Here is a 20,675-nt window from a genome sequence, read left to right as displayed (position 1 = left end):
TGTGGGAAATAATTCAGAAAAGTAAGTTGATATTGTTAAATATTGATGTGCAAAAACTAATAACAACAATTTGAAGTATGCAATTGTATACAACGATATCATCTTAGAAACTTGTGATTATAATAATCTTTAATAGCACTGGAATGAAAAAAAAGGAGAGAAAAGATGACACAAAGATTTACAAGGAAAAATGAGTGGGTTGTCCCCAGCCTTGTGTGCACTTAGCACTACTGTGCAGTTTTCAGTGAGGGCAAAACAACGTCCATGATTACTCATAACATTTTGATTACACTATTGCAAATCAGGATTTATTGATAATATTTTCCTTCAAAAAAGCCTTCAAGATGTGGTGACCTAGAAGTGGATCATTTCATTTTCATTTTTAAGATGTCGATACCCATACTTGACTTCATTAACAGTCAGTCTATCTCCCACACTGTCTTCCAAAGATGTAAGAATTTGTACAAAATACTTAGTGTATTTATATCAGTTCCTACCCCTTGTCCCTTCAGGCAAAGGAGTGAGATCTAAAAAAATTATTTTGTTTTACAAGTGATTCCAATTGTCAGTACTTACATCAAGAACCAGACACACACTTGCCAGACTAGCTTTCTTTAAGGCATTCCACGTGCTTTCTTACTCCCTCTCAGTGTGACCACAAATTCCGTATGTTTCCCCCTGCACAGGTGCTCTATTTCAAGTAAAAATACCTTCGCAGATCAGATGATTTAGCTATAATATCCCACTTTGCAGTCAAATCAGGAAAATCAGCCTCCCAATCCCATTAATCAAATGTTATACTTAGTAATGATCATTATATGAGAGGGAGGACATTTTTGATTTAAAAACAGTGAATCAAAGACTGTAAGAAAATATGATGTTCGAATTCAGCAACCTCTGCTACAAATATAGGTTCAGGAATTACACTAATGCTAATTAGAAAAAAAAGTTACATTTCACATATTCAAAAAATATCAGGTACTAAAGCCAAAAGGACTGTTCCAATAATATAATCTGACTTCCTGCATTAATAGAGGTCAAACAGCAATCTAGGCAAAAACCTTATTGCTTCTCTTCACATAACAGCACCTATTTTAGAAAGATTCAGGAAAAGGAAAATGTTTCATGGTACTACATAACGTGTCAAAACTAGTACTTACTCCAATGGTTAAAATGTGCCATTTTTTTTTTCTAATTTGAATTTCTCTAGCTTCAACCTTCAAAACCATATTTAATGTCTTTTCCTGTTAAAGTTCAGATTATTTTTTGAATTCAACAGTTGTTCAATTTTTAAACCGTTTAACACATACTCTGCTGATTTGCTGTGCAGTGCCTATTTCTGAAGTAATGAAGCACCTGTAATAATCAACATTTCAAATAACAGTATAAATCAAAAAGATTAGCAAATTGTTAGTAATCATAAGAAAACCCAAGTTCTTCACCCACATAGCAACAAATAATATATAGTTCATAAAGTAAATGAAGGGAAAAAAAAGGAATGAATTCAGGAAATGCTTGTAATTGCTTATAAGAAATGAACACTGGATAAAACAAAAAATAAAAAATAAAATTAAAAAGATGCTTGCATTATTAACACTGTGCTGTGTTTTTATGGTGGTACCTAATCTTACTGAGAGAGCAATCATATCAGGAACACTTAGCAGTATGGAAAATTCTTCCTGTCCACAGAGATTATTATCTGAACAGTCAAGACTGTAGGTCAGGAAGTGTTATTACCCTCATTTTACCAGAGGAACTGAGTGAGTAAAGTTCTCTGAGATGCTTAAGCAGATAAATTACAGATAAATCTATGTAAGCAGATAAACAGCGGACAGAAAAAAAATCTAATAAATTGATAAATCCAATTTATTTGGCAAGTAACTTAGGCAGTGCAACCCAAAATATTTGAAGTGTTATCAAAAAAACCCCACAATATATAAAATATATCAGTCCAAATCCTTAACAACAAACACATCCTTTTTCCCATTCATTTGTCAGTATTCTGGGGTCCCTCTGTTCATTTATCAGAATCTGAATTTCACATAGTAATAATGGATGCATATTCATATAGGCATCTTAGCTCTACCAATTTCTGTGAGAAGTAAGCAAACAAATACCTCTGATCTTTCTCATAGAGTCTTTTCTATCCAGAGACCAAGAACCATCAGAAAGACATAAAATAAATATAAAATTGCTCTCATAGCTCTCATTTAGTCACATCATGGATGGAACTATGACTGGCCTTTACACAGCAAAAAAAGTAAAAAAGCAAATAAAGATTGAATAGGAGTTCTAAGATACAAAGACAGGAATACTCTCTCCAGATCTATTCATTTTCACAGATACTTTTGAATTTCTCTCTAATTACCTTCAGGAAACCCAGAAGTCCATTTATAACATCCAGAACAACAATGTGCTTGTCCCAGTTCTGCTATCTTCCCCAGACAGCTTGCCTATCTGGATGACTTATTTGCTGAAGAATAGTATAAGAAACAGGAGAGAAAGACAGGAAAGGGATTCTAAAGAAAAGAAGAAAAAGAGAAAACCAGAGAACCAGAAAAGGGGCAAGACGCGGAGGAGCAAATGCAGCCCTTGGCGTGGAGTGAAAAGAGATGGGGGGAAGGAATGGGAGAAAACCACATAGTTCACCTTTTTTTTTTTTTTTTTTTTTTTAATTTGAAAGGAGACAGAAGAGAGAATAGTGATACATTCCAAAGAACAGAAGCAATTGATACAGCTCTGAGAGGGAAAGGAAAAGACAAGAAACACTGATACTGACCAGATACAAAGATAAATATTTTTGCAGAGAGAAGGATTAAAAGGTCAGAGTAAGTGAAACAAAGAAGGACTTCCTAAAAGATGGGCATGGAGGATGATCCTAATTAGAGGGTCCTGAGGGGGGAAAGAAGGTAAGTACAGTATCTTCAGTTACAGGAGCAACTGAATACGTAGCCTTTGGATTATCTGAATGGCCCAAATGCTGGCATTTTCACTGTATATTCACCTAGCAAGCAGTAAACTATATGGAATCCAGAGAACTTCTGCTTCCATACTTCTAAAAGCTTCTCTGGAATAGACCTAAACCTACATATGTACAAATCCTAAATCACAACAAACCTCTCCTGCTGCAGAAGATGCTCTCTGGAACCTGTCAACATCATTCCCTGAATGCCCTGACATGCAACTGATCTGCTCCCCACTTCACTCTCAGAGCCACTTCTGCTCTGCCAACACTTGTCCAGCTGAGGAATGATGTATAGAGTCTTGAGAAGTGAATTTGGCTCCCTCACAGGGCACCATGACCACTTACTGATGATTTAAGTGCTTTCCTCAAGACAGTAGATGACTCAGTACTCTGTCAAGAGGTAAAGTGCATCGGTTTTAACAGGTCTAGTGGAAAGTAATTATTTCCTATTCACAAAATGTATCTATGTTCCTGACAATACAAAAGCTTGCTCAAGCCAGGGAAAAGCTATGTACCATGCTTTAATAAAAGTTCACTCAGTCAATGAGTAATGGCACTACCTGGCTCTGGTGAAATACCTTTCATTAGAAGATTTCAAAGTGCTTTGTTAGACACTGATATCAATATCCTTCCCATTACATAAATGGAAACCAAGCAACACCACAGTGAAATCATATAGTGAGGATCACCTAGCATGTTCATCCTACAGACTGCAACACAGCTGGAGCTTCCTCAGCTTCAGCAATGAGACAGATGCTATAGGGAAGGAAGGCAGAAGATCAGCTGTCCCATGGAAATTAACTGCACGTGCACTGCTTGTCTGCAAAGCACTCCTGGGAAAGCAGGCTCATGGGCAATTAGCCAACAGTGGCTAAACTGCTGTAAATTTATGCAGAAAATGTTATATAAATTTCTTTCTGTGAAGAAACTTGTTTGCACACCTACACTACAGTAAAGATCATCCATTATTAAAATGAGGATCAAAATTCCTTCATACGTGAGCTGAATTTCTCTTTGCTACCCAGAAAATGCAGAGTCACAGTTAAGGCATCCAGTCTAATTCCCCCACATAAAAAAAAACAACAATGTGATTGCAACATTGATCTCATATTAAATGAAGCTAATTTTTAAAGCCTCACTCCTACAGTTCATGATCCTGTGGCATCACTATAGGTCACAATACTGTAAGTTAATTCAATTCTCTAATTAGGTGATCTGATTTTTTTATTTCACTTGCAATTTGCATGCTGTAATCATTTCTTATACGAAAGAAAATACTAAATGGAATTTTCTTCTGTGGGAAAAAAAAACACAACAACACGTGTTTTAAGTTTGAAACCACACAAATATCACTACTGTTTACTACACAGTACTGTTACACAGCCACACAGCATGGGATACATCTGACCACAGTATCTGTAGTATCTCTGTCTACAGCCAGTTTAGTTGTTTAGACTTCTAGATTGCCAATTGGACATAATCAGTCAATTTTGGGTGCACTTTATATCAAAACAGATGAGTTGTACCCTAAAAGCACTACCTGTTAATATTTGATTCCAAGATGACCCTTGGGTGACTAGCTCATACGTACCAATCTGCACTGCAGACATCTAAAGTTAGCTGAGTATAATTCAACTGCACTGTTCAAAAAAGCCATACATAGATTGATTCCCCACTCTGTTACAAGAGTTCTATGCTACTAGGTAGTTCCCAAGAATTTCTGAAGAATTAAGATATAAAACTGGTGGGATACCATCCTCTCATATATAGAGAAGCAAATAAAAAGTCACATCTTAGTTTATCATAATTTCTCATGAGAAAACCATAGCCAGGCATTCAAGAGAGTGCTCTGAAGAGAGAGTATTGTGCTTTTTAGCTGGAGGCAGATGTTCTGTACCAAACAGGCAGAAGAGAAAAGTACTAAAAATAATGAACTAGTGAAGCCATTTTGGAGAAGCAGATACCGTGAAAAATCAGCAAACAGTACACAGGACTATGCAGAAGCTAGGAGGCAAGGACAAGGGACCACATGTGAAGAGATACAGCTGAGTTGTAAACTCATTCGGCATTATTATTTCAAGGATCGAAAATTGTGCCAGTATTCTAAAAAGTGCTCACAAGAGAAAAATGTCACCAACACAGAAAAAAGAAACTGTGAACTACAGTTGACTCTCAGAAGAGCAAAATAATCTACTATTTTGTAAATGAGCTGGAGCAGGGAAAGACAGAGAACATAAAAGGCTAACCAGCATAGCTTTTCCATCCTCATTCCCACCAAATCTTGTCATTTTTTCTCTAGAATATCATCATTCTTTTCTTTCTGCTTCTGCTTTTGTGGGTTTTGTTGTTTCTTTTAACTGTAAGATGGAGATTCATGTGACTGAGTGCAGATGCCTATAGTGTAACTACCTAATGCTTACTCAGTTTAACACAGCTGAGCCAGCTGCATAGACTCCCTTTAAAGGCAATGGAAAGAGAAGTGAGCACTTCAGCTACTCTTGATTCATCTCATCTGAAGAAATACATCTGAAATAGCACAGATAAAGTGTAAACAGTGCAAAAACACCTCCCTGAGTTTGTAAAGTCAGAGACAGCATCTTGCAGGCTCACTTATCAGTTTATTTCCAGTAACATCAAATATCAGGAATAACAACCACATAGATCTCAATGTAAGTCTTTCTCACCAAATGTCCGCCTTGCTGCACTTGTTTAGGGATAAAATCCAATTGCTTTGGCATAAAAACCAAAATCAGGAAGTATCTTGTTATGGAAACCACCACCACGGTACCCATGGTATAAGAGTGGAGTAAGATACTGAAGAGAGGAGCACTGAACTGCCAACAAAAACTACATAACTGAATTTCAAAGAAAAAAATCTAATATACCAATTTTCTACAAAACCTCCAATGGCCCATTTTGCTTTTGCTTCTGTCATTTAGAAAAATCATATTAATGTTAGAGCTTTTATTATCAATAATAATTTCTTTTAATCACCTTGATCTTAAGTGATAATAACAAAGCTCAGATCACATATAGGCACTAACAAATGTACCATTCTTTCCCAAAGCTACTGATTAGAATCAATACACAGTTTGATCGCTTCTAATATATAACTGGTATATACCGGTACTTTTTTTTTTTTTTTTACATGAATCAGTTACGTTAAACATACACAAACATTTCCCTCCTTAAACAATTTATTCCGTGCTATATTACAACTGAATATAATTGAAAAAGTTTTGAAAAGTAGGAATAGCATGGAAAGACCCACCACAGTTTGGAGAAAATGTTCCGTGGGCAAGTAGACAGGTGGGAAAAAAGGCCATAAACTACATTTGTTCCGGATCATTTCCTCATTTCACTTCCTGTCTATAAACAGACCTTCCTCCAGCCTGCAGCAACACTAGTTGCTTTGCAGCCCCATGTAGGAAAGTCAAAAGCCTTTGGCAAGGTGACTGGTCAACGAATTTCTGAAAATCCAGTGTCTCCTACCCTCCTACAAGAACTAGCACTGGATAGAGAGACAAAATCTTCTTTTACAGAAGTTAACATTCAGGCAAGATCAACATAGTTATACGTGTACTAAGTTACTTATCCTTTATATACTTTACATACCCCACCTTGCTGGAGTAAGAAGCTGAACTTACCCATCTATAGTTCCAAGAATTTCTCCTAGAGTCTATTCTAAATTGCCCCCAGAAATTCTCTGACAGAGCCTGTTTGCAAGGACAGCCTACACCCCATTTCCAGAAGTTCTGCACTCCACACCTGGATACTTCCAGAACATGCAGATGGATGCAGTCCCGATCTTCAGACTTTCTATTAACTAACTTACTTATTTTAATTAGTATTTCCCGTTTATCTACCTCAAATTGGTAGTTCCTGCAACCTGTTACAAAGAATAAACTCAGCATGGGAATCAAGCAAGTCCAGTACAGCTAATTCATCACTCTGCTGTACCCTTAAAAATCTGAGTTCCCCCTTTTACACACTGGCCATAGAATCATAGAATTAGCTAGGTTGGAAAAGACCTACAAGATCACCTAGTCCAACCATCCACCTACCACCAATAACCCCACTAGCGTCTCTCAACACTATATCTAAACGTTTCTTGAACACCATCAAGTGGTTCCTCACGCAGTAACCCTGAGCTATGCTTGCCGTCTGCACTCAAGGCATGAACAACCTTAACAAAATCAATGAAGACCACACACAAACTGAGGAGGACACTTTCAAATTCTGTCTAACACGTTTTGAATACTGATTGAAATGTATCTCTTCTTCACGAAACATGCTGAAGAAAGATTTTTTTAGAACTCCAAACATAATAAAAGCAGCAATTTTTTTCTTAAGAATGTTGAACATATTTTCATGGTGCTCTGCCAAATGGAAGCCTAAGGATATCCACAATCAAATAGGTTTTTAAGAAAATGAGTGTAATTTCATCTCACCTCAAAGTTCCCAAATTCATACACCATTCTGTATTTTTCAAAACACAGAATAGATAACTCCATGATTCAAGGTTCATTTAAAATATTAAAAGAGCACATTACAAAGCACTCATACAAAGAATGTACATTTGCACATTATTTTTGTAATCTGAACACTAGCCAACATGTAGTATCCAAGCCACGTTTTTCAAAACAATCATTCTTTGTTGGTACTAAGCAACCACAGCTGGATGCTCTATGAAATTTAGCTTATTGGGAAAAACACAGCATGAATTAAACTGAAAGAACAATGTACATCAGACATGTAACAAGAATGTGACATTTACAAAAGAACCCTTACATAAAATTAGGAACCAAAATGAAGTCTGTCAAATCTTGCAGAAAATCTGACACAATAAATATGTTTTGACTAAGTCACATCTGCAGAATTTGTTCCACTGCAGATACAGAACAGTGTGCGTTTGTGTAAACAAGTTTTTAAAAATCCGTTCAACTGAATTGTTGTGTTACACCACAAGTACTGCACTGAATTAACTGAATTGCCACTCTCAGTACCTTAAAGAAGAGGACTGAGAGATGTGAGAAGCCTGGTGCAATGTCTGTTGAGAAAAAGGTGTGACCTTAAACAAATCAAATGACATCTCTTCAGTTCTCCTGTGAGAACAGCTAGCTAGGTAACCACTATCAAATCCAGGTTGTTGCATTTAAATTGTTCTTTCTTAAGGAAACATATTCACCATACACGCTTTTTCCCCAAAGGAAGTCCAGTCATTCCTCATCTCCCACTCAGATCATGCTGAAATGCGCTTTACCCTCCTACTTTTGTAATCTGAACCATCTTTCTTGGTCGAAAGCCTCACTCTGAGAGTCTTGGAACAACTGTCCTGTTCACACTGCCACTACAATATGGTACTATGGACAGCTCCCAAGACACATCTGTTGAAGTTCTTCCATGCAGCAGAGATCATTTCAAAGCCTTCTCTGGAGTTCTTTAAGTGTCTCTGTACCTCAGCTCTGGAAACTTCAGAAGTGCTCACAGATAATTTTTTTTTCAGGGAATCAATTAGATTGCAACACGAAGCACTAGCACCAAGTCTTTCATTTTCAGAAACTGAGCACTGCAATACACCAGTGTAGCTAGTTTTCTGTGTTCTCCAGCAGCACTTCAAAATACTACAGGAAAAATGAAGCTTAATACAAATGAATTTCATGAATGTGAATGTTTCCTTGCTTGATTAGAATAACATAATGTTATCCTAATATACACAATGTGGCAAAAACGTAACATGTTCAAATGAATTCCTAGAGGCTTTCCCTTTGGAAAATGCATGTAAAAGCTTTCAGAAAAAAGTGAAGAAGGAGACCAGTATATACGGACTACGCATACAAGTACAAGATGTGACAACTTGAGCCGAATATTAAAGTATTTAGTCCAGGCCATAATTTAGTGACACACTGAATTACCTTAAAGATTAAGGTAAAAAAGACATTACCTTACATAAAATTAAACAAGTAACTACACAATTGGCTGAATTTGAGTCTGACTGATTTCCACAATCTCTTTAGTAAGTTATTAAAAAGTGGCTACCTTCATTTGAATGAGCTAAAAAACTACCTCTTTATTTTTTTATGACACAGACTAGAAAAAAAAGAAAGGTATTTTTGTCTTCTTTACTTTATAAAATATCATTTCCAACTGATATTTGCTCATCAAGCAGTGCATACCCACAAGTCAACATGCTACTGATATTAAGCAATAAAACCAGGATAAATTTTAATAAACAAATTAATCTTACTCTGTTTTTAAAACTTTACTTGCAATCTAGTTGAGTCAATATTTTTAAAACCAGCAAGTATACCTATAAACCTGTAATTTACTGTGCTAAATCATCTAAGATGCATAACAGCATCTTATGTTGTTTTTATAGATTGTAAGGCCATTTATCTGATGCCAAAACAACACTGAAAAAGCAACATTATATTCAAGGAGTGCTTTTCACTGGCAAATCATAATCATTTTCTATTCTGACAAACACAGCTGTTCTAGGCCTGGATAATATCAAAATGGTCAGATGGCAAGATGAGCTTTGGTGAAATGTTTGTCTTAGACAAAAATTCTCTTGCAAATTTTAGGAACGTGACACAACAAACAAAATTCAAGAGTAATGAACATAACTAATCATGTTCTTCAGGTGTTGTCATATCACTTTCCTTGAATAATAAAATGTATCAGTCGCCTAGACTGGGGCTCCATTTACAACTGCAGTTTTATTTAGCCTGGCCACCAAAATCTGTTACCTGTGCTGACACCACCACCTAGGAAAAAGCACTTTATGCTTTTTCATTATGAATGAGGAAGTCTTCTAGAAATTACAAGCACAAAAGGCTGATGACATTATTTACATAGACAGGTCATCATCATAATACAAGAAAGCGGTGAATAAACCAGTGTGTCTTAAAATCCACTGAATTAAGAATCTCTTCTAATGATAAAACTGGATCCACAATTCCATGTCTTCCATTAGAAGTAACAGATGAAGATTTTCCCTTTTATCATGGAACATTTACTGAAGTGTTTCCATGGTCACTGTTGATTTACTTTAAAGAAGAAACATAGCACCATTTTGCCAACCAAGTCCACCAAAAATCTAAAAGCAAATTAAGTAAAATAAAAGTAAAAATTTGTGATGACTCTCCACTGCTTACTACTGTGGAGATCAGTATTATCAGATAGCTATCTATTAATCCAGTCAATGTGTTCTGTAGTGATACCACATAGCAGAATTTTTTTAATAGAATATTTTGCTATTATAGAACAGATTTTAAAAGCCTATGTCTCTACAAAATTTATCTTTACCAACACACAATCTCATCAAAGATTGTAATTGGGTCTGTTCGACCACATTTGTTTCTATAAAATGTGAATATTAACATTTCTTTATGTTTTTAGTTAAATAAATATCACCTAAGCACATCAAAGCATTTGTCTAAAACTGACTGATTTGCAGCTAACTATAATTAGGCAAGCCATTCTACTTCTCTTCTTTCAATACATCTTTTAGGCTTCAGAAGTTCTCCAGTATTTCAATATTCCTTGAAAATAACAAGAACAAAACAGTGGGACTAAGATTGTTTCAAACAGCTCCCTGCTGAATAGGGGTTCTCCAGGCCTGCAAAGTCTACAAGTAGACTGTCATACATAGGTTGCTCCAATGGTAATTTATTTCCATAGAAACTACAACAGATACAAAGGGCACAATAACACTATTTGATAGAGCAAATTCTCAGCTACAAATCACCATTTCTCAGAACAGTCACCACCATTACCTATGCATTTTTGCCAGCAAATAATGAGTACCTGCATGCTGCACTTACAGAAATCTTCATGGTGCCCAGAACGTGACTTGTCTTTCGTGTTATTGTCATTACTGCTAAAAGACACTACACACCACTTCGCTGTGCTCACATCCTCTATTTGGTCTCCACAGATGTTCAGCAAGCATCAATTAATGTCAGTGGGTGCTATTTTTCTGCATGAAGGAATTCAATGACACAAAATTTCTTCAAATGCACTTCCATGTCAGACACCATTGTATCAGACTGCCCCTCTGCTGCCATCTGTCACACAGCAACAACATGTAACAGAATATTGGTGGGAAGGTTCAACCTCTACTGCCATACCACTAACATCTGCCTCTGACATTGTAAGCCAACATAATAAAATAGGAAGCATTACTTTCAGACAGCCCTCATATTTTTTTGTTGAGTTTTTTTTCCTTTTACTCTGCATAAGCTATCCACAATTTATTTTCAATTTCCAGTTCTTACAATTTCTACTAGATTACTTTAACATTTGTCATTGTTGTCCTTTTTTCACCAATCTGAACTTGGATGGGTATCTGTAAAAGTTACCCCTCATCTTTACTATGGAATCACTCTTTTTTTTTTTTCTTTTTTGTCATTATCAGTGGAAAAAAAAAAAAACAGAAACTACCTGTGAAGGCTTAAGAAGGTACCACACTAAGCTTTCTGTTTTGCCCTTTGCTGAAAATTACCATTACAAAGTAGAGTTAGGGAGACAGAAAATGTAAGTACACTTAAGGAACTCCAATGCACAGGTGGGTACTTGGTCCAAGCCCACCTTCATCAACACTTATGCCATGAAAATATCTGAGCCACAGCCACACAGTTCCGCTCTTTAACTCCCCACTGGGTACAGAAGCATAACAAAAGATGGCAGGGCACATCTTGAGACAGTGATGCAATTTTTTGCTTTGACTGCCTGCTCCAGGCCTTGAGAGCTGCCATTTGCCATTGCCCTTGAGGAGGAACACGCAGAAGACAGTCATGTACTAAAACAGACTGCCTCTTCCAGATTGCTCTGCCTTGCATTAGCCTGACTCAGCAATCTAGTCTAATGTGCTCCTCTTTAAAATAGTGTTTTAACCTTTTTTTTCCACAGTTATTATTTCTTCTAAAACCCATGCATGATTTTCCTCAGCACAGGAAAACTAGAACTCCTGAACCACTCTAGGTGCGTAGCTGTTTATACATCTCACACAGTGGTTTCTACTATTCTTCTTCAGGAAACACTACACAAGCATATGCTTTGCAATGCAGTAGGTTACTGACTGTTTTGAGTCACTAAGGTGCTCAGAAGTACCTGCCTGGCCTTACACACTAGCACCCCACAGGCTGGAGCAGGATTTCCTGCATACTTGAAGTCAGGCACTCTTGGAACCGCTCCGAACCTGAATCTAAAGATTTTACCAACTTCATATTTCAACGGCTTTCATACTGGAAGCTGTGAAGATGTACAACATTTTTAACTGAACAGAAAGAAATTATTTTCACTACAAGATACATCCTCTGATAAATGCACTACCCTCAAATGGCTCTTGGAAGCACCTTCCGCGTTAGCAAGTCAAGGAACAGACACCACTATCAAATGCACTCAAATAGCTTCACAACGTTCATGGGTGACATCACAGCTAAATTAATCAGGAAGAACAAACCTTTACACTGTAGTAAGCGAATGGGCTGCAAAGTGACCTGAAATGTATTGTAAGAATTTTAACTAGCTAGTTGGATGCCATCTCATGTTCCTGATTAAGTTATGTGAATAATTAAAAATATAATCTGTTTTACTGTATTTCACTATTTGTTAGCATTTCTCTAGTATTTCTTATAGTGTTCATGAGCTGCTCTCACTTTCAAGTGGTCACTACAGATGTATCTCAAATCCATTTTGTTAGGCAAATATTGCCACAATCTTATTATACTTATGAACTGAGTGGATTTCATACCAATACTAATATTGGTTTCACTGGTCATAATAGATGTTTTGTTTTTTGCCTGTTTATTTCAGTGCCAGGATCCTTCCAGTTTTCTGAGGAATAGAAATGAAAAGAATGAAGATTTTAGAGAGCCTTTCCACTGACCGTTCTTGCAAAACATGTTACACTGTGAATTTTCAGAGTGAACTATAGAGTGAGCAAGTCACTACTTTCAGTTTCTTAAATCCTCTTTTGCCAGGACTGTTTCTTGCAACATACAGGAAAAGTGATCATTTTATTTGTGTGGATTTTTAGTTGTGTAGTTCTTCTGACATTGCCCTTGATGGGGAGGGAGGGTGCCCCCCCTCATCCTTTATAACTATGTATCCTCTTACCATCAATCTGTTGCAGAAAGCAGGAAAAAAAAAAGGTGTTTTTTTTTTTTTAAAGAAGTTGTACACTGTTATGATGAAAAAGAAATCATACAGACAAATGTTTAGGAAATAATTAATTGCTTGGGTCGCAAAGTCTGGGCTGGTAACTGATACCACTACAGAGGCTCATTTTGCTTACAGGGAGGAAAAAATGAATATTCTTCTCTATTCCAGCCACACTCTTCCTTGCTTTGATTATTGCTTGTCACTTGCTAAGACATATTCTGCTGGGAATACACTTTGATAGTTACACTCCAGCATACTGCTCTTGCCTGCTCTGATTGCTACCAGGATCTGCAACCAGCATACTTCAAAGAATTCAGAAGCATGATGGAAATAACTTCAGATATTATCGAACTCTCTATACTGTCCTTGGTGCCCTTTCATCCCTTTTCTTATCAGGCTGTGATTGCTCATGTAGAGTATGACTTCTTTACTTCTATCTGGGATATCTCTCTAACACTGTTCTGGGTCTGGTTGCTCCCTCTGTGATGCAGCTGTCTTGTTTCTCTGTTTCATTACAGCTGGTTCTTCCTTGCTGATTGCTGTTCCTCATGTTATCCTTGTTGCACTCTCTCCTCTGTTGATGTAGCTCTCCAGGGCTATGATTCCTGCTGTCAGTTATTTCTGGTGTGGAAAGGCTGCCACGCTTTTTGCTTTGATTTCATAATTCTCAGATCCACTCTTGTGTTCAACAGGCTATACTTCCTGCTGCACTTGGGATATAACCACTTTTCCTGTCATTGTGGGAGGACACACTCTTACTTCCAGCTACACTAGGAAAATATACCCACTGTCTGATGCAAACTGAGAGCCTTGAATCATCTACCACTATTGTTTGCTTATTAACGTACTATCATGACTTCTTGTTTATTTCTACATATTTGTGGCCTTAGTGGAGGATAACATGCTCTTCTGTGAACGACTGCTATGATAGCGTTCAGCTTTCGAAAGAGCCAAGCACCACTATCAACAACCTAAGTGGAAATACTGTGTGCGACAGTGCCCGTTTCACTCTGCTAATGGAATTACCTGAACACCATTCTTCGGTGGTTTAGTCATGAACCTTTTAACACATGCGATCACTGAGGACAAGAAAGTGGAAATGAAAAATATATTCACCTCCAAAGCACTTGAATAGCACAGTTTCAATGGTTATCTCTGAAATGTATAGAAACAGCACTGACAGCTGAGTGTCTAGCAGACACAGTCATTTTAATGGTTTCTAATTGATTTATGCCATATTGATGACAGTAAAGATAATGAAATGACAATGACAATCTATGACTGTCATTGCACTGCAGAAAAATGAGATGGAAGGAAGTTTCACCATTTCCATTTCAAACAGAAAATACTAGAGAGAAAAGAGATCACATGGGCAATCTAAGATCCCAGGGAATACAAGGTGGATATTTTGGAAAAAAAAAAAAATTAAAAGAGAATGAAAAAAAAACCATACCAAAACGTAGGGAAAAGATATTGCATGTAGTGCTAGACTGTTTAAAAATTAACATTTTAATAAAGGCAGTAGAAAAGACCTCGCTAATGGTCCTGACCAAAAGTTTACCGGAGTCAAAAGCAATAAATTAAAAAAGAACTTGGCTTTTTTCAGTAATTTAAAATGTAAGTCAGCAATCAACTAAAAAGCCATCCATTAAATACCAGCAATAAAATCCCTCACTCAGGGCTCACTGTGTGAGGAGGGCTTTGAGGCACGGGAAAATATTTGAACAAGCACCTGACCAGGTACATTTTGGATTTTATTGACATACTATTCATCACAGTATTGATACTGGCAAAGATTAGAGAGCTAGAAGGATAGGCAAAAGTTCTAGCTATCTCATAAAAGAGTTCATTTCATCAACAAGCGAATTGATTTTAAGAGCAAGCTGTGCATGCTTGCATACAAGATTACACAGGAATGAAACAAGAGTGCAAGATCTACAAAAATTTAAGTTCATTCTAGTTTATTCTCAGAAGGAAACAGTGTCAGATGCTTAGAGGAAAATACAGAAACAGTGAAAAAAGCAGCTATGAAGCCAGAGGTAAAATTTCTTCCTACAAGAGAGCATTTGTACCCAAAACAAAAGGATGAATGGTTTGACAGAAAAGCAGATGGATAACTTATTAGACAGTAAAACAAAGAATTTATGGGTGAAAAACGTCTGTGTTTTAATCTCCTCACCTAAGAAAGTGCGTAAGTAAATTCTTCCATTGATATTTCTCAAGTTGGTTTGCTAGATCAGATAAATGAGTTAAAATTTACAGGGTCAGGCCCTGATATGAACACACTTGACATCACAGTGTTCTGGAAGAGCTAGTCATCAGAGAAGCTGACTGCAGACGCTGCCATATCCACTGAGCATGGCCGCTGTTACAGTAAAAATGAACCTTTAAATAAACAGACAGATACAATACGCAGATTGTACTCTAATCCACAGAGATAACAGTGATCCTATTGGCCTATTTATTGTATAAAATTATTGGCCTATTTATTGTATAAAATAGCTAACAGTATACAGACGTGTCTTAGAGTCCCGTTTGTCATTTCAATGTAAATAAAGAATTCCTGGTGTTTGTAAAGTATTCATATGATGAAAAGATTAGTGCTATGTATTACAGTGTACTGTGTGATATTACTATTATCATATTAATTTGAAAAAAATCATTAGCTTGAAATATTAAGATACTGATGTGAGATAAAGCTTTGAATCAACTGAGCTTCAGCTATCACCAGCAAACATGATTAAAGTATTTAAACAATGAGAACACTTCAATAATCAAAAACCTTCTGGTTATTATAGCTTAAATGACCAAGAGGAATATTTTCAAAGGCAGTTAAAGCATTTTTGAAAATGTTATTCGGGCTCGTGAGCTACTCCAGTATTTTAGAATATTTTCCTAGGTATTTTATGTTCAATTATTACATTCTGTATCTATTAAACATTTATACAGACACTCATCTGTCTACCCCTAAAGGAATAAGAACCTCTAACAGAAGACAAACATCTTGAATTTGTTGCTGATGACTTCAAGAGAGGATACACTCTCTTTTAGCCCTAAATATCTGCTAGATAAACTCGAAGCTCAGCAGGCAAGTCAGTGCTGTGCTGCAGCTGTCTTTTTACAGTCTGATGCTAGGCAGCTAATGATGCAGAAGGAAAATATCATCCAGTACAAGGATAACAGTCAAAAGACTTATTGTCTGGAGCAGAGAGCTCCAGTACAACCTTCCTAGTGGAAAGCTGCAGGAAACAGCATCTGCATCACACATCAAGCACATTTAGTCATGAAATTAAAGCACAGTATCGGACACCACACCACACAGCAGAGAATCATCATGTGGTATGATGGAAACCTCCAGCTTTCAGGTCATAGGCTAACAGCAAGCCCAATCATAGGATGGAGGAAGTGGAACTGCACATCTCTCCAACTCCTCCATAGAAGTTCCAAAGATGGTTCAATCATTCCTGTCACTGAAATACAATTTGAAATTGCCTGAATTCATACATATTCATTCCCCACACCAGAATTCCGTTCCTCTGCTCTCGCTCTTCTGCAATGACATGAGTTTCTACCGGTTGATAGAAAAATAAATCTCATACATAAAAAAAAATGGGAAAAAATAATACATTTAAATTCAGTACTTGAGAAATTTTCTTAAGAGTTTCAATATGGGAAAAAACTAGATATCCTTTTGGTTTTTAAGGCATTTAACACATTTCAGATGCTGCCACAAAACGAACAGTAATTAAAAGAACATTTAGTAACACTGTTGTGTTGAATGTAATGGGATAAGATTACTGTAGTGACATCCTGTAGTATATCTCAAACATATTCCACACAAATTAAAGTTTACCACCTAGTAACCATTATGAACGTATCCTTATAAGAGCATTTGTTTTACAGGCAGAACATGATCTTCAAATAGCTACTGACAAATCTATATAGAAAAGATAGGTTTAATTAGTCCCACCTTTTTATATGCGATCCAGTCAAACACCCTGTCGATGTCTGTGGCTTGCTGCACCTCCTGGGATACTGGATGCGAACTGGCCAAACCATCCAGCAACATCACTTCATGTAGAACATCTGTCAGAAATCTCTGCTTTTCCTGAAATACAGCATAAGCAGTAGCATCACATACACATTTACAATAACATAGAAATGATGCACGGTTACCAGAGGCAGCCTCTATGCGACAGTTAACTAAAACCTGACCTTCTGGTTTGAATGTAAGCCACCATCACATCTTAAAATCTTTGAACAGGTCTACAGAACAGACAGGAACTAACTCTAGCACCAGAGATCCCTCTGACTTGGTATCATTTGCTGAAATAACAGTCTTTAATTTCAACTAACTTAAGTGAAACAAAATGTATCTATAGGGGTAGACTGCTATTCTGATTACCGTAACTATTCATTGCCAGTTACCAAGGCTAGGGAGAAAAGATAAAGTGGCATAATCTTCAATCATAAAAAACCTATGAATGCTACAGATCAGCACTCAGGGAGCTCAATGCATACAGATATAAATGATTTGACAAATATGAGTAAATACAATTATTACTGCTTTATTGTGTAGATTAAAGGCATAGTAAGGTTTAAGTCACTTGACTCCTAGTACCAAGTCCACAGAGCAGGTCAACATGGGACAGAACAACGACCAGAGTCCAAAGCAGTGTCACAGCAAATATCTGTATCATCTTCCATCATTTCTGTAATGAAATCATTTCTCCACATGAGCTCACTTGCTCTACAAACATTATCTCCTTTATTTCATGATCTCCATCTAGAGATTACTATGTCTCTTTATGAGTGAGACTACAGCTACATGCAGAAGTCAAATGACACAGTCAAAGTCACAGTTTCATCAGAGGCAAGTGCAAACCCAAACAATATCTAACATACTACTAATTCATTCCTATATCCTCTATAAATATGGATTGCAGAGGTATGTCAAAACTGCTGCATATTTACTCTGGCAGTAACATTAATTAAATGTTCAGGTGTACTCTATGAACTGTGGTGCATTCACTTTCAGAGTACAAGTAGATGTGACTTTTTCAGTTGAGAAATGACATGCTGTAAAAAGTCCTCATACTGCATTCATATAGGTGTCTCCACTCCAGCATGCTGTGTCAGGAAAGAAGAGCTTTGTTTCCTTGGTTTTTCAAGTCACAAATAAATGCAAAGAGTGAATTAAAAATTGTGGAAGATTTTTTCCCCCTGAAATGACATATCTCAAACTTTATGTAAGTACAACCTTTCCTGAATTAATGTTACTCTAGTGCCATAGCGTACTCTAGAGAATGCTTCACTTTTTTTCCAAAAGCTATATTGATGTCCACAGATAAAACAGTCACACAATTATATAATAAATTCTATGTTTAATTTCTTGGGTGGTAAGGTTTTGGTACCAACATGTTAATTTAAATCATATTTATAAGAAGCTGAAGAGCTGTTTCAATGCTGATCCATCTGGAAATAAACCTCAATGTTAAAATTCATTAGAGCACAAGAAATGTACCTTGAGTTGATTGTATATTCAGGCAATTAAAAACATGGGATGTAGGGAAGCCAATTACCCAACACACATTTAGTGTTCTCAGCTGGCTGCATGAGGTAAGGTTTGTGAAGGGAAAAGTAATGTCTTGTTCATATTATTGTTCGTTACCAAATTTTCTCAGGCATGCAGTTAGTAGCTGTCCTTTTTTATGGGAAAACAAAAAGCATAGGGAAACAAGTATTATGACAGTCCCACTCAGGGGAAAACTATTGAGGTAGAAAGGATTGCAGATGCTTTGGTTACACCTCAGTCATGTTCTCTATTAGTAGCAGAACACCTATTTCATCAGAAGTACAATACGTAACTCATACAGGTATGAACACACACAGGTAAAGATCCATCTCCAAAATTCATGTCTGAATATCACAGTTAATGAACAGGTGTGGCAGTGGATTGTTGCTGTTCAGAATTTAATCATCAAAAGGACATTTGTTAATTACATAGGAGTACTTTAAATGTAAAATATGGAATCAAGAAAATGAACATGTCATAAGCATAAAGTGAAGCTATAAAGATATAAAAGATATTAAAAAAGGATATACTTCGGTTTTCTGTTGTTTGTTTGTTTTAGTTGTTGTTATTTTTTTCTTACATTAGCCTCTGACAAGCAGGAAAGGAGCATTTTAGATTCATCACAGTTCACTAACGTTACCATAACTGGAAAGTTTTCCTTAAAATTTATGGTAGACCATAACACTGGCATACAACAGAAATATCTACTATGTCTTCAAACATGTTTGCATGCATTTTAGTGAGAATTAAGAAGGCTTTTGAGCTATAAAGCTAATTTTTTTGAAATAAAAGAATTTCCAAAGCATTCCCACCTTTTCCCTTCAATATACAGCCTCTGAGTAGGTTTCAAAAGGAGACTCTAATATCTGCAGAACTCCAGGGAGATACTGAGAGAAGAGTTTCCCAGTTGAGAGCAGCCATTCAGCTTGAAGAGACAACAGAAAACTGAACTGCAGAAAGAAACTAAAACCACCTTAATTATTTTGTTGAAGAAACACCACTTCAGCTATTAAGAGTCATATCAGCACATTAAGGGGAAAAGGGCAACACATGTGACCAAACTGCTTACAATGATAGAAGAGGAGCCATTTATTCCCTAGTTATTTTACCTGATGCAGTACAGTGGAATTGATCTGATTTAGCATGATATCTACAGGACTAAAGAAACATGTAGCACAGAAAAGGAAATCAATTTTGGAATGCATTTAATGAGGCCAGTGAGCTGTCAACCTGGTAGGTGACAGGTTTGCAGCTAAACATGAAACAATTACAAAATGTTGTTCAAGACTGCTCTCCTCCAAGGGAGTTCAGCTGCAAGAGAGAAGCCAAAGACTGCGATTCGCCTGTAAAGAAAGGAGGGCTTCAGATGAGTCTCTGGGGTTTTGCCTGGAAACTGTCAGGAGCTGTATATAAGTGCAAGGCAGTGCGCTGAGCAAGAGTTGGTATGATAACAACAGAAGCCTATTCTGAAATAAGACTGAAATAAGGACAGAGATGTTTCCACTCAAGTGTGTGCCTTTCTTTAAAGGCAAGCAGGAATCTACTCCATTTCTTATCTTCCTACTGCCCACTTGGCATCCAGCCTCTTCATTTCCATTTTTACAGGAATGACTTGTAATCTTGGCTGATAAGATCTTTGTTTGGCACACAGTTGTCTTGAAAGGCCTAGTCCTTCTCTGTGTTTTCCCTTCCTTAGCCAACTTTTAAACAATATGAATATTTCACTGCTATGGATGAAAATGATATGGATAACAGGGTCAGAAACTGTACCTATAGCAACTCTTTATCACAATGGAAATAATGAGTAGATTTTTAAATATGAATCTACAAATCATTCCACAGCAATAAAGAGAAGGAAGAAGAAACTGGTTGATCATGTAAAAGGTTTTTTGTTCTGTTTTGTTTTGATTTTGTTCCAGGGAGGAAGTTCTATGGAAAGGATGTGGTCACTTTTTGTGTATTACCCTC

The 20,675-nt window shown here is 36.7% G+C and overlaps 1 protein-coding gene across 2 annotated transcripts in view; it reads right to left on the bottom strand.

Annotated features, from left to right (window-relative positions):
• Positions 1–20,675, bottom strand: part of TRHDE (thyrotropin releasing hormone degrading enzyme) — a 222,165-nt gene that overhangs the window by 103,275 nt on the left and 98,215 nt on the right. For both annotated transcript variants that reach the window (XM_021385190.1, XM_021385191.1), the window contains one exon: positions 17,103–17,240. In XM_021385190.1, coding sequence (XP_021240865.1) covers positions 17,103–17,240 — 138 coding nt within the window. The remainder of the gene's footprint in view (positions 1–17,102; positions 17,241–20,675) is intronic.

This window comes from Numida meleagris, chromosome 1, assembly GCF_002078875.1.
Source record: "Numida meleagris isolate 19003 breed g44 Domestic line chromosome 1, NumMel1.0, whole genome shotgun sequence".
NCBI lineage: Eukaryota > Metazoa > Chordata > Aves > Galliformes > Numididae > Numida > Numida meleagris.
Note: the sequence above shows the minus strand (reverse complement) of the source record. Positions and strands in the feature narration are given on the sequence as shown.